A 13512-nucleotide genomic window follows, 5' to 3' on the forward strand; every position below is an offset into this window, starting at 1 on the left:
GAGAAGGGTACATGGACAGACTCTCTGGGTGACAATCAGACCAGGCTCTTGCCAGACACTTTGTTAAAGATGGCCCCTATTTTCATACCTGTGGGCCACTGCTCTGAAGTGTAGGCTGTGCTTGGGCCCAAGGTCACCCACACACTCAGAACACTCCTGCCTCACTGAAGATGACACCACCATGCAGGGACATGCTCTCTTGGGGGCTGAGCCCCAGAAGGTAACTTCTGGATCACCTGGAGGGAAACATGTTAGAGAACAGCCAAGACCAAAAGAAAACAACACCAAGAGACCCCTGAGGGAGCAAAAGGGCATCTGACCCCGAGCCTGCCCTCAGCCACAATGCTGCTTCCTGTGGAGATAATACGCAAAACAGTCTAGAGACCCTGGGCGTTCAGGTCCTCTATGAATGTGGCCTCCTTGGTGAGACACCTGGACCACCTGAAGCACCTGAGCAGGGGCAAAGCAGGAGCCACACAATTCTGTACTGTTCTATTTATTAGCCACATGTGGTTTTGGACCCCAAAATAAATACAGAAGAGAAACTTTTTGAGAATGACTGGAATATTCCCTCTCCTGGGACCTGGAGTCTTCCACACAGGTGGCTCCGGGGCAGGCCTATCATGAACTACAAGACCAGATGCAGCTTCCTTCTTGCCTCACCTCCTTTTCTTCTTGTCTTCCTCCTCTTCTGCCAATTTATTTGTTTTCTTTTGCTTTAAATTTAACCTGAAATTTGGTATTTAATATTATAAATAATGCTAACAATAGATAAGTTTAAGACATTCATGTAAGAATTGGTTTTGGAAAATTTGGTAGGTTCCCAAGGCAGCTCTGTCCCAGAGAACTTTCTGGAAAGCTGGAAAAGTTCTATATTTAAGCTGTCAAAGCATTCATTAGCCATGTATGGCTACTAAGCACTTGACATGTGGCTAGTGCTCTAAGTAACTGAATTTTTAATTTGATTTTCACTAGTTTAGATTAAAAAAAAATTGGGAAAAAATGTCTAATATCTGTCCAGAGCATTCTAACACCTTTGGAGTTCCAAGGTACTTTGATATTACCACTGGGCGAACCCAGCATTTGGTTAGCACTAACACCTGTAGGTTCCGAGTGTCTAAAACCAATCTTTTTTTTTTTTTTTTTTTTTTTGCCATACTGGGGATCGAACTCAGGACCTTGTGCTTGCAAGGCAAGCACTCTACCAGCTAAGCTATCTCCCCAGCTAAAACCAATCTTTTTAAGGCAGTGACCATAAATCTCATCTTAAAACGTGTACATGCACATGCACGCCCCCAACATCCAGAAGATGAAGGAAAATCCAAGATGTCCTTAAATCAAAGCATTTTTCCCCTGAAGTTTAAATTCTATGCTTGTTCTCTGCCTCCCCCAAGTGGAGAAAACAAAAATGACAACCCTGTTTGGACTGGGAGGCACCTGAGAAAACCTGAGCAAGAAGGTACAGGGATGTCTTGGCTTATCACAACTCACTGATAGGAAAATGCAGGGAGATTAAACACAGTGTGTAGCCAAATCTGACTTGGGCAGGTTCCCGACATTCAAGGAAACCCTGGAGACTCGTCATAACTGAGTTCCTGCAGATGAATTTCCCCTGCCTTAGGAAGACACTGCCAGGACCCATGCTGGCAGGCTGGCTGCCACCAACTCCACAGGACAGGTGGAAACTTCCCCACTGCTGCACGGCAGGGCTCCGCACTCTGCAGCTGCCTGGATATAGGAACTAGCTCCCTCAGGGCCCAGACGACTGGGAACTGCTTCCTTCCTTCACTCTGAGGTCGCTTTCTAGGCTGCTGAGGGGGAGAGGAGTGTCGTTGACTGGCTGCGTCTGCGGCGTGACCCACCACACGGCAAAGTCTAACGTGCTCTCCGAATGCCGCAGCTCAGTGCAGAGCCTGCATCTGCTTAGGTGCTTTCAAACAACTGGGGTTCTTACCCAAAGCTGCAGCAGGCTCCTTCCACGGGGGGTGGGGGGTGCCATCTCCCATCCACTCAGGGGTGACAGTCTCACTGAATGGAGGGGGTGTCAAGTTATCCCAAGTACACTGTATGTCTGAGGCAACAGGTGCCACAGTCACAGATAATGCGATCAGCCAATACTTGAGTTTCTTAGCAGGTCAGGACTGCGTATTGTTTTGATCTGTGCGGATCCTCAACACAGGACTTGGGAAGCTCAGAAAAAAAGCCATATCTCACTCTCTACCCACCTCATAAAACATACTAAAAATACATTCACTGAGAAATACTTCCCAAGTAAATTTAAATTAGGAAACATAAAGCATCAAAACTCACAGTGAAACATATTTCAATGGATATCCTATTTTGAAATATTTTAAATTAAAATAGTAACTTAGGAGACTACACTTTTCACCACTGTTTTAGCAAGATCTTAAAAGACTACTCTCTTTTTCTATGTAAAAGCAAACTAAAAATACTCTTATTTCTTAAAACATTCACAAGCATTAGAAAAAATTCTAAGTATCATAATTTTCTGCATTAGTATAATGTTCTTTATTTAAAACAAATAACAATGAAAAGTCTGCATTGAAATTGCCCTAGCCTATCAAAAAGGTAATAAAGAAACCTATTAAACAAGATTTTTTGCTAATTTATAGTATCAGAAAAATCTAATTCATTTGAAGTTTTCCTTTTCACTGAGCACTTTTTAATCCACCAACCAAATAGTTCTTAACTCCAGAGCCTAGTACATATGGCAAGTGAAAGGAGGAATCGATTTAAGACTGTCCTTGGGGTTTCCCCTAGTTAGGGAAGCAAGTTACAGTAAAGGTGGTTGAAGCCAATATGAATTACAAATGATGCAGCAAATAATTACTACACAAGTTTGGAAGACAGAAAATATGGTTCAAGAACCCCTCTTCTGCCACCTTTTTTGGACCCCGGGCCTAGCACATGTTGGGCAAGCACACAGCCAGAGCTACTCCCCAGCCTATAAAAATAATAATAGAATCCTTTAAATTTCAGAATAGATGAACTGAAGGTGGAACTAAAAAGATAAAGGGTTCAGGTACAGAAGATGGGAAGAGTATTCTAAAACAGAGGTCCTCAAAGCACGGTCTGGGGACCTCTCAGTGTGGTCCCTTAGGTATTTTCTGGGGTCCAGGAGGTCAAAATTGCTTTCATAACACTGGGACAAGATTTGTCCTTTGAGCCATCATGATGTGGAGCTTTCCACAGGCTACAGTTGTAATATCAATAGGCTTCATGTAGAAGAGGACCGCTGAAAAGATTTCCAAAAACAGAGCAGTGACCCTTCTCAACTTTTTAAAGTTGTTTTTCATACAAATGTTACATATGTTAATGTGCAATGGGAGTTATTGTTAACATTAGATGAATTAATATTTTAAAACCTTGTTCTAATTTCTAATTTGAAAAACATCAATAGACAGACACAACCCATCTAAATGAAAGCTCTTTGGGGTTTTCAACAATTGTGAAGCATACGGAGTGATCCCCCTTCTGCTTGGGCACTACTGTTCTCTGGGAGCTGGCCTATCCAGTTGAGTGTGCAAGGCATACTTTGCAAGCAAATGCACACACTGCATGAAGGGCTCTCTTCTGCAGTGGCTCAGCAGGGCACTGTGCTCCAGGAAACAGCAATACCTAGACACATTTTGCTTGCTACTGGCACCTGGAGGGTAAGGCCAAGGGTGCCTGTGAACCCTCAACAAAGCACAGGACTCCAGGATGGCCCCATATGTCCAGTGTGGAGACTGAGACCCTTGGTCTGGAGCAGTGGTCCCATGGAGCACTGGGGGTCTACCAGTTGTGCAGCTTATACATGGAAGGAGCAGAAGATAGGCTTACAGCAGAACCAAGTTTCTTGAAGGTCCCAAGGGAATCAGCTTAGGGCAGCATCTCCTGACTCCCAAGCTCTACACCTGCAGCTGGTGACCCGCTGCATGGCAGGCATTCCAGACCAGAGCTCTGGGCAAGAATGACAGGAGGCGGGGACAGTGAACCAAGACATAACAATCAGGAGCAGGGAATCCCATTCCTACGCCATTACCACACAGGACTCTCAAAAGGGATTTTTCAAGTACTACTTCTTTTGGTTCTCTCTGGATTTCTGTTGATGGTTGTACGGAAAAAAGCTGGAAAGAGAAGGATGGAAAATGAGGCATGGGAGGCCCTAGTGGAAGCCTGGAGCTCAGGACCGAGTCTACAGATGGTGGCTTTGGCTTTTCACGGGAGAGTCTCCCTGGAGGCAGCCACGCCACCATACCACTCTCCCCAAACAACTCTCACGACCTTCTTCCCACTAACTCAAGAGAAAACTCCTGCTGTAGAGGCAGTGAAGAGAGTCGAACAGCATTTTGAGAAGATACTTTCATTTAAAAATTTATCTAAGCTAACATAAATGGGTATGTTATTAGATACATAAATTTTTAAATTTCAACTTAATTATAAAATTAAATTACTACCTAGAACCATATAACCTCAGGCAGTTTGTCTGTGGAAAGCCAGGGTGTGATGGCAGTGGGATGTAAAAGCATGAATTATACAGAGAAAGAAGTCATTCCTGAGGGTAGGTGTCCAAATAAGCTCCCACGATGGGAAGGACTGTTCAGGTTTGTTTTCAGCGACAGAGGTTATGTATGAGTTGCTGTAGCAGCTTTCACATGAAACCAAGCTGAGCCGACATGCAAAACACATGACTAGGGAACAGCAGCAAAGTACTTCAGAAAAAGCATTAACACTTTTTAAAATGCAACTCTGGACACAGTACACAAATAAAAAAAAAATACAGCATCACTATCCTATGATCTGACCCTATAAAATGAACTTTAGGATTTCAGAGAAATTTTTAAGATTCTAAATATTCATAAAATGTGCCTAGTCATGCTTCTCTAGACACAAATGTTCCTGAGATCAGCTGCTCAAAAACATGTTCCCTCTGTTCATATCCAAAACATTTTCCAATTTCAAGTGACCAAGGAACACAGTTGTGTTCCCATTTCTTTAAGGTGTGCTACAAAATAAACCAAGAGCAAGTGTTAGACAGAAACTTTTATTTCCAGGAATCAAGGATAAGCAACAGGTCAAATTTAAACATTCTATTTGAAAGAGGGGGGAAAAAAAAGAAGAGAAATGTACCAGTGTCATTCAAGCAAAAGTTGCACAGTAGTAGTTATGACCTTTAACATTTTGTTACCCTGAAGGACATATCCTGTGGTACATCTTGCTGGTGGGAATTGTTGAAGAAAAGCACAACCTACTACCAGTCACACAAGTGAAGCAGCGTCACGGCGTTTTTGTTTATTATTTTCTAGCCCCCCAGCTGAAATACTCTGACTGTACTACTCTACCTTTTGCTCCAGCTCTTTATCTTTTGAAAAACCCCCACACCATCTAACGTTCTCTTGTCCTAACCAAAAAGTGCTCTGTAACATACGCCAGGTGCTGCCTTGTCTGCTGTGAGGCTAGAGACAGCCAGCCAAGATTTCATTACCAGGACCCTTCACACACTAGAGGAAGCGTGTTAAGTCAGCCACAGGTCAAGATGTTGAATATTTTCTCTGCTGGGACTATTTCCCAAACCTGGCTGCTCTGCCCTGGAAGGGGACCTACCCTGTGTGTGCCTCTAGGAGTGTGGAAACTGTTCATCTCAGAGGGGAGGCACGTAATGTGAACAACCGCTGTTTGTGAAGGTGATGTGATATCAGCAAGGCTTGAAAAGCAACATGGGAATATCAAACCTATTTAAATTGTTCAGGTTAAAATATTCAAATCCAGAGTACCACTGAGAGATCTAAGAGGAAAAATATGTGTGCAGAAATGGTTTAATTCACCTGTGTGAGTCAATCATATTTGGTAAGTGGGTGGAACTAGAAGTGAAGCAGTGAGCTGAGATGAAGGGAGGAAAACAACAGAGTGAGAGTCAACTCAAAGTTCACATGAACTGAAGAGCCTCAGTTTGTATTCCTGCAAGATAACGACACAGTGTCATGCTTAATGTGCCATGCTGCCTCTGGTCTCCTTATGAGGAAGTAGTGAAGGGCCCAATATTTCAGTGTTTTTCAGTGGTAATTTCAACTCTGTGGCTCCAGCTCCTAGACAGTAGCACTAGAAAAAATACAAAAAGACAAGTGGGGCATCACACGTAGACACTGCAGGCTTCACTCTAGCGTCTTCACAACTGACAGCCTAAGAACCCAGTCCATCTCACCAACATGCCTAGCGGTGGTTTTGGCATCTCTGAATTACTGATGGATTTTCCAAATTTAACCTTATTCATCTTTATAGCCAAGTTCTGTCCACTAAAATAGGAATAAAATAAACATGCAGATTGATATTTCTTTGTGATCCTAACAGCAGGGGGAGACAGGTATGTTAGCAAGAAAGGCTTGGGGGACAGTAGGAAGTCTTAGCAGTTTTAATGAAAGCAACAAACTGAAAAAGAAAGCATGCAACATGCACCCTCGCAGAGCAACTATTCCATCTAAACTGTCATAAGGGTGGCGCAGGAAGTAATCAAGTCAAATCCAAGCAGGTCAGAGTAAAACTGGATTGCTGTAAAGAAAGGGGAGGGACAGACTGGCACAATCTGAACTATTGGTAGTTAAGGAACCTCTTCCAGTTCTACTTTTTGCTCTAGGGAGGGCAACAGATTTGCTAGAATGAACCACCTGGTGCCAAGGAGGGAGGCTTAGAATACACCAAATGATAGAGAAAGGATAACATGGGGCTAAAAAAAAGTCTACTGCACCTCCCAGGCAGCGCTTAACTCTTTCTAATTTAGTTTATAGGAAAAAGTCTGACACAAAGTTAATGTCATCTAAGACCAGGGACCACCATGATCCAGGCCTGGAGAACTGGTGCTAAGCACCTTCTCAGCTACACATGCATTCAAAACAACCTACCAGCTCTGCCTGGGCCCATGTGGCTCTTGGACCCTTGGCCCTGGGTGATCTAGTTCCATGACAATTAGTCACAAGGAAGAAAAGGCAAAGTAAAGTGGTGACTCTGCAAATCCTCTCAAGGCACAACCATGTCAAGGAACACAGACTCCAGCAGGTAGACATAATCCTGTGTGTTCCAACTGTTCCTTAACTGAGCCCAACCATAAACAAACAAACAAACAAACAAACAAACAAACAAAGTCAATTCAACAAGAGGGGTTGGGGGAGGGATGAGAGAAGAAATAGAAGAGTGTACAAAAATACCCAAACTAGGATTATCAAAAATACCCCTCCTAATGGGTTGAAAAAGGCTAAGCAACCAGCAAACGACAGAAAAAATGAGCTTGCCCAGGACACCAGGGGCAGACTGCACCAAGGAGAAGGGTGACAGAAGAAAGAGAAGGAGCCACTAAGAAAACCAACTGGCAGCTTGCAAAGAGGGTTGGGGGACACCCCAAGGCTAAAAGGAACACGAATTCCAGTCAAAGGCACCTAATGCCAGTATTCACAGAAGGGCTGCTAGGGTTGAGGTGGAAATGAACTAAAAAATACCAGCTCCACGGATAAACCCAACTTTCACTAAATTATTAATATTTTCCCAAAGTGGAATATTACCTAAATAACTCAGATGAAGATACCACAAAAAGTCTTAGATAGGGAAACATTTTAGGAGACTCAGGGTTTTATTACCCTCAGTTTTTTGTTTTTTAATTTGGTGGGGAGTGGGTATGGGGATTGAACCCAAGGGCCCTACTGAACCACTGACCTACATTCCCACCCCTTAAAAATTTTTTTTTTTTGGAGACAGGGTTTCATTAAGTTGGGAGGCTGGCCTCGGACTTGCAATCCTGCCTCAGTCTCCCACCCCACCCCCAGAGCTGGGATTATAGGTATATGCCATGGCAGGAGAATTATCTCAGTTTTAAAACTCCAAATTAAAAGCTGCTCACGAAAAACTCAAGTGAATATCTGAAGACCATTACCTCTGATTCCGTGTCTTGTCCTTCTTTCGAACTTTTCCCACTTTTCCCTGGTTTTGGTGGATCCTGGGAAACATCAAACAGAGCGGTCTCCTCAATCTTTAGATGAAGCAGATGCAGTTTCAAAACCGATTTACATAACGTAACCAGAGGTGCGGTGGTTTTAACCATACCCCGGGAGTCTACGTCACCCTCTTTAAAGACACAGCGCTGCCAGGCTGCACCCACCCACCCAATTCCGATGCCTGCTTCTCCTCCTCGGTATCTGGGGCTGAAAACTTCGGCGGCGACACGAAGCCCAAGGCATCCGGCGCCCTCGGCTTCTGGAAGGGTCGCACCACAGCCCTTCTCCCCACCCGGACCTGGCCCAGGACTCCCGGGCCCTCCCGGAGCGCTGCGGGGCTCGGCCGCCGCGCAGCCCCCAGCCCGAGCGCACCCGCCACGCCGCGCGGCCAGCGAGCCCCGCGCTGCACAGCCCGCCGTCGTCCGGCGACCCAGCTCCGCAGGCGCCGCGGGTCCGCTCCGCCCGCCGCTCGGCTCGGCGCCCCTCCGGCCGCGAAGCTGGCGGCCGGCCCGCCGCACCTGCGCCGCGCCGGCCGCCCGGGCCCGCCGCCCCCGCCCGGCCGCCCGCCCCCGCGCCGCGGTCCTCCGGCGGCCGGGCCCCCACTCACTTTCTCCTTCTTGGTTTTATTCGGCATGGCTGGTGCGGGCCGCCGCCGCCGCCGCTGCCCCTGCCCCTGCCGCCGCCCGACCCCGCCGCAGCAGCGCCCCCGCCCCGGCCGTCGCGCCGCCCCGGCCGCCGCCGCCGCCACTGCCGCCGCCGCCGCCCGGGGACTGAGTCGTCCGCTGGCTCTCGCTTCCCCTTTTCCAGGCTCTCAGAGGCTGCGGCAGCCGCGGCGGCGGCGGCGGCGGCGGCGGCAGCGGCGGCGGCGTCTCTCCGCCCCTCCCCCGGCCCGCCCCGGCCCGCCCCGGCCCGCCAGGCCCCGCCCCCAGCCCCGCCCCGCCGCCCTCAACGGCGCCCTGCCATTGGACGACGCGCCCTCACGTGCCCTAACGCTCTGCCGCGCTGCCCCGCCCCCTGCGCGACCTGTCCCCGCCCCCTCCGCTCCCCTCGGCTAGCGTCTGGCTCTGGCGGGCCGGGGTCTGAGGTGGGCGGTCCGGTCGGGAGAGCCCAGGCGGACCTTGGGGTGAGGCCGCCACTGTGGTGACAGGGCCGTGGCCGGATGTGAGGGTGCGGGACCTAGAGAGCCGGGGCGAGTGAGGCATGAAAAATGTGCGTTTTAAATGTGTGACAACAATTTCTGCAGCTGGCGGGGCGCGAACGGCGGCCTTCCTCGTCCCCGCAGCTCTTGCAAAACGAGGGCACCCGCAGCTGCGCACGTGGGTGGCCAAGGCAGCCCGGGGAGCCGCGGGAGCGGCGGTTTCGCAGGGCCTCGCCAGGCGCCGCCCACAGGCCACACCCACCCTTCCCTCGATGGCGCCGCCCACCGGAGGCCCCGCCCGCAAGCTGGGCGGTGCTGCTCTAAGGGCGTCTATTTCATTTTTTGCTTTGGTTTGGTCGTAAGCCGCGTAAGAAAACTTGTGCTCGATGACCAGGAGCCTCTTAATTTCTCTTGCTTCACTAATAGCGCCGGGGAGATGGATTTTACAAGGAAAAAAGCTTAACTTTTTACTGGACTACTTCCGCAGTCCGGTTGGAGCCCCTAAGCAATCGGAGGTGTTAATGATGGACATACGAGATTGCGAAAATGCATTTGGTAGGAAGATTGGGAGTGAACGGATTTCAAGCGTGAGAGGCATTGGGGTCTTACCCTGATCATTAAGGAGCAGCATCTTGACTGGGCACTTAGAAATCCTCTCAGCCCCGGTTTTGTTCCTGAAAGTTGCCAAGCAAAGCATTTTCGGATGTTCTCTGTTGTCCTACAATGGGAAAATTGAAAGAAGGAAAAAAGAAAAAGCTCTAAAATGAGGGGCGTTGTGGGAGGTCCTGAGATTAAGTGTCGCCTGCAGGTGTCTCTGTGCTCACAGAGGACTGTCTGCAGGTAAGCAGAACAGCCTCAAACAGCTATCTGTGCAGAAGAAACCGTGTTTTGATTAGTTTTAATAGTTTCTCCAAAACAAATAGTTGAAAGAAAAGTGTGAACAGGTGGAACATTGCCTCTAGTTAATTTAGTGACATTTCGAAAATAAAACATACTATCAATTTAGTAAATGCAGCATAAATCCATATCAATTAGGAGTAACTCTAAAATTATTGGATTTTGACTGCTGAACCCTCAGGAGGCTTGAGGGGTTCTCCAAGATAAGTCTGTACCACTGATACCCTGGTATTATGACCTCTGATCCAGTGTTGCACATCATTGTTGGATTTAATAGACATCTGTTGGATACCCACGGTGTGCAAAGCATATTGAAAGAGGTTCCACAGTGAACAAGGCAGTACTCTGGTTCTCCAGCAATTCACATGATTGCATGGAAACAAGATAACCCTGTGTCCGAAGTCCCGACATGTCAAGTCTGCGAGGACTGGGGTGAGGTTGGTTGAACTTGGAAGCAGGAAGGAACACTGCATGGAATGTTTTCTTGTGGCCAGAGAGGAGATGTATGTACAAGGGCTCTGATTTGAGATTGGTTTGGCTACCAAAGGATTGGACTTGTTTCTGAATGCAATTTAGGATTGCTGACGATCCTAAGTGATTAAACTGGAGAGCGATGTGTGATGTGCTCACAATTGCAGTTTAGGAGACATCTGTGGTAGGAGTGTGGGAAGGGGCTTAGGGTAGGCGAAGGCAGGAGGCAGAGAGCACCCAGGAGGCAGGAACCATCCAGGTTCATGTTGGTGAGGCTCCTCCTAGGCAGTGACAGGAGGAAGGATCACAGATGCCCAGGATGTGAACTCAGGCAGCTGAGGCAGGCTGACAGATAAAAAGGTAGTGTCGCGTTTGCCATTTGCCTAACAGTGAAGTAGAGAGCGAGTTGTGAGGGAACATGGCGATTTTGGTTTGGGACATGTTGAGTTTGAGCTGTGTGTGCAAAATACAGGGGCTCCAAGTTGGCAGTTGGAAATACAGCATAGTGGTCCAGTTGCATGTCCCATTGGGTGTTTGTCAGGTCAGTTTCAGGTTCCAGGGAAAGCATAGCGATGAGATAACAGAACTGCCTAGTTGTACCCAGTGACCTTGAAACCATAGTAACCAGATAAGTCTGACTCAACACTGTCACCTGACACATGCGGCAGTAGCACACTGAACTGGTTTTTGTTGGCCCACGTTAGTGGGGGCCATTCCGTGACCAATCTTAACTGAGAGTTATTGGCCGCTCAGAGGACACCAGGTATTGTGCAGCGTACTGCTTGTTGTGGCCTTTACAGATATCCGGACGATAGATACAGCTCCTGCTCTCAAAAGAAGGGGTTCCGAACAGTCTATCACCAGGGGATGCAGCGACAGTGTGGGTGTACGTGCACGTGCGTGCACATGCATGTGTATGAGTGTGCATGTGTACACGTGTGCCTGGGTGGTACCTCTTCTAGGATGGCTCCATTTTACTACGTTCATGAAGGCACGTCCCATATCACACAAACTGCTTTTCTTCAGGCCCCTATCTTTCAGGGACTCTTCTTCAAGGTGGCCCCAGGCAATCTGGGTGTACTTTCTCCATGACCAGCTCCTGGAGGAGGGAATAAATGGTGGATTGTTTCATTTACACCCCCAAGGTCCCTCTGGAGGGTTAGAGTTCTTCCCAGATGACCCTCCTCCAGGCAAAGACCGGCAGGGTCCTGCGCACACTGGGGAGCAGGAGCCAGCCCAAGAGCAGGATGGAGGGCCGACCCCCACGCCCACACCCGCTGCTGCTCACCTTCCCGCTGTCTTGCCTACTCGGGTGCTGGCTCTGCCTCCCTGACTCCTCTGAGGTGGTGTGAAGCTGCCCTGTCTGACCTGCTGTAGCTTTAACCTTCTTGCCCCAGGAAGCCACCTCTCATGGGCTTCCTGCCCAGCCAGGTGCTCTGGATGTCAAAGCAATCTTGCATACTTGGATTTCTGGATGTGTGTGTGTGTGTGAGATTTGGTTTTTTGTTTTGTTTTGCACGGGGAATTGAACCCAGGGCTGCTTTACCACTGAGCCACATCCCTAGCCCTTTTTATTTGAGACAGAATCTCAATAAGTTGCTGAGGCTAGCCTTGAACTTGGGATCCTCCTGCTTCAGCCCCCGAGTTGCTGGGATGGCAGTCTTGGGCCAGCATGCCCAGGACATGCTTAGATTTTTGACTGAGCTTCCTAGGAGCAGCGATCGTGTCTTTGGTACTTTGTATACCCAGCTTTGGGTGAAACCGACCCACTGCTGACTGTGGTTTGGCCTCATAGCCAGACATGTTTTCTAACCTTACGCCACCTTTCTTTGGGCTGTTGTTGCCCCAGCCTTGTGGTGTATTTACAGATTCCCTCTGTCCATGTCACCAGCCCCCAGCATCCAGACCCCTCCTACTCTTCCAGGCCAGGGACTGCCTGTATTGAACAGTAACTTCTTTAAGGCCAAACTGGATGTTCAACCCCTGTCCTGTCCTCAGTTCATTTCCACTGAAATGTCATTCATAATCATTTCTTATTGAGTTAGGCTCTATTTATTCATACACCAACTCCTTCTAATACAAAGTTGCTTGTAGATTTGGGATGGAGGAGTGGGTAGTAGATATAAGTGTGATTACTTTTAAATTAATTATCCATATATACAGACTGTGGATCCCAGTACCATGCACCTACCAACCTCTCAGTAAATCTAGTTGCCAACAAGTGCTCAGTGATTTGACACGGGCTACCATTGGGTTCAGAGGACTCCAAGGAAAACCCAAAAGTTATACTCTTAAGGTCCAAGGGCACCCAATGAGCTCTGTTAGGCTAAGCGAGTCTTTGGCTTGGCTCCCGAAGAGCTTCAGTGGACACCTGGGCCAGTCAGCCCCATGTCTGGGTATGGACACCCTCTGGCACTGCAGTAACACGTCCAGGCTAGCAACCCTGTGGAAACCAAATGGGAGAATCCATGAACTCATAAAAACTAAGTTTCATGTAATGTTCTAGAAACTAATAAAATTTTATCTCCAAGAATTGAAGAAAAAATGAGAAACAACACAAAAATAATTTTCAGATAAATAGGGTAAAATACAATCCCTTTCTTCTTTCCTCCCAAATCCCTAAGTCCAGCAGAGGAGATAAGAAGGTACGGAAATAACCCGAGGTGGAGAGAGAATACCTTAAGAGCATTAGATACCAGATTGGGAGGTTTCCGGGAGAGGCGGGCACACTCAGATGTGGGTAGCTGCAAGGAGAGGCTGATGAAGAGTCACAGCGTGTGCAAGCCTCTGGTTGTCCTTGTCCTGTTTGGGGTCTTTTTTTTTTTTTTTTTTTTTTTTTTTTTGTGGTGCTGGGAATTGAACCCAGGGCCTTGTGCTTGCAAGGCAAGCACTTTACCGACTGAGCTATCTCCCCAGCCTTGGGGTTGGTTTTAACAGGCAGGAAACAGATGGTGCCATCAAAGGGGGTTAGTTGGAAATAAGTTAATAAAAGGTGTGTTTGGAGACAGGCAAGGATCATGGACG

General features: G+C 48.0%; 1 protein-coding gene across 3 annotated transcripts in view; it reads right to left on the minus strand.

The window, feature by feature from the left end:
- PPP2R5C (protein phosphatase 2 regulatory subunit B'gamma) overlaps positions 1 to 8788 on the minus strand; it is a 139056-nt gene extending 130268 nt beyond the window's left edge. Inside the window, exons 1-2 of one of the 3 annotated variants that reach the window (XM_079130103.1) lie at positions 8590 to 8786; positions 7922 to 7984 (exon numbers count right to left, since the gene is read on the minus strand). In XM_079130103.1, the coding sequence (XP_078986229.1) occupies positions 7922 to 7984; positions 8590 to 8616 (90 nt within the window). In that variant the 5' untranslated portion in view covers positions 8617 to 8786. Of the gene's footprint in view, positions 1 to 7921; positions 7985 to 8589 lie in introns of all 3 variants that reach the window. The other 2 variants (XM_079130107.1, XM_079130102.1) reach the window with 2 other exon arrangements.
- Between the last annotated feature and the right edge of the window lie 4724 nt (positions 8789 to 13512).

This window comes from Sciurus vulgaris (genome assembly GCF_902686455.1).
Source record: "Sciurus vulgaris genome assembly, chromosome: 2".
NCBI classification, from domain to species: Eukaryota; Metazoa; Chordata; class Mammalia; order Rodentia; family Sciuridae; genus Sciurus; species Sciurus vulgaris.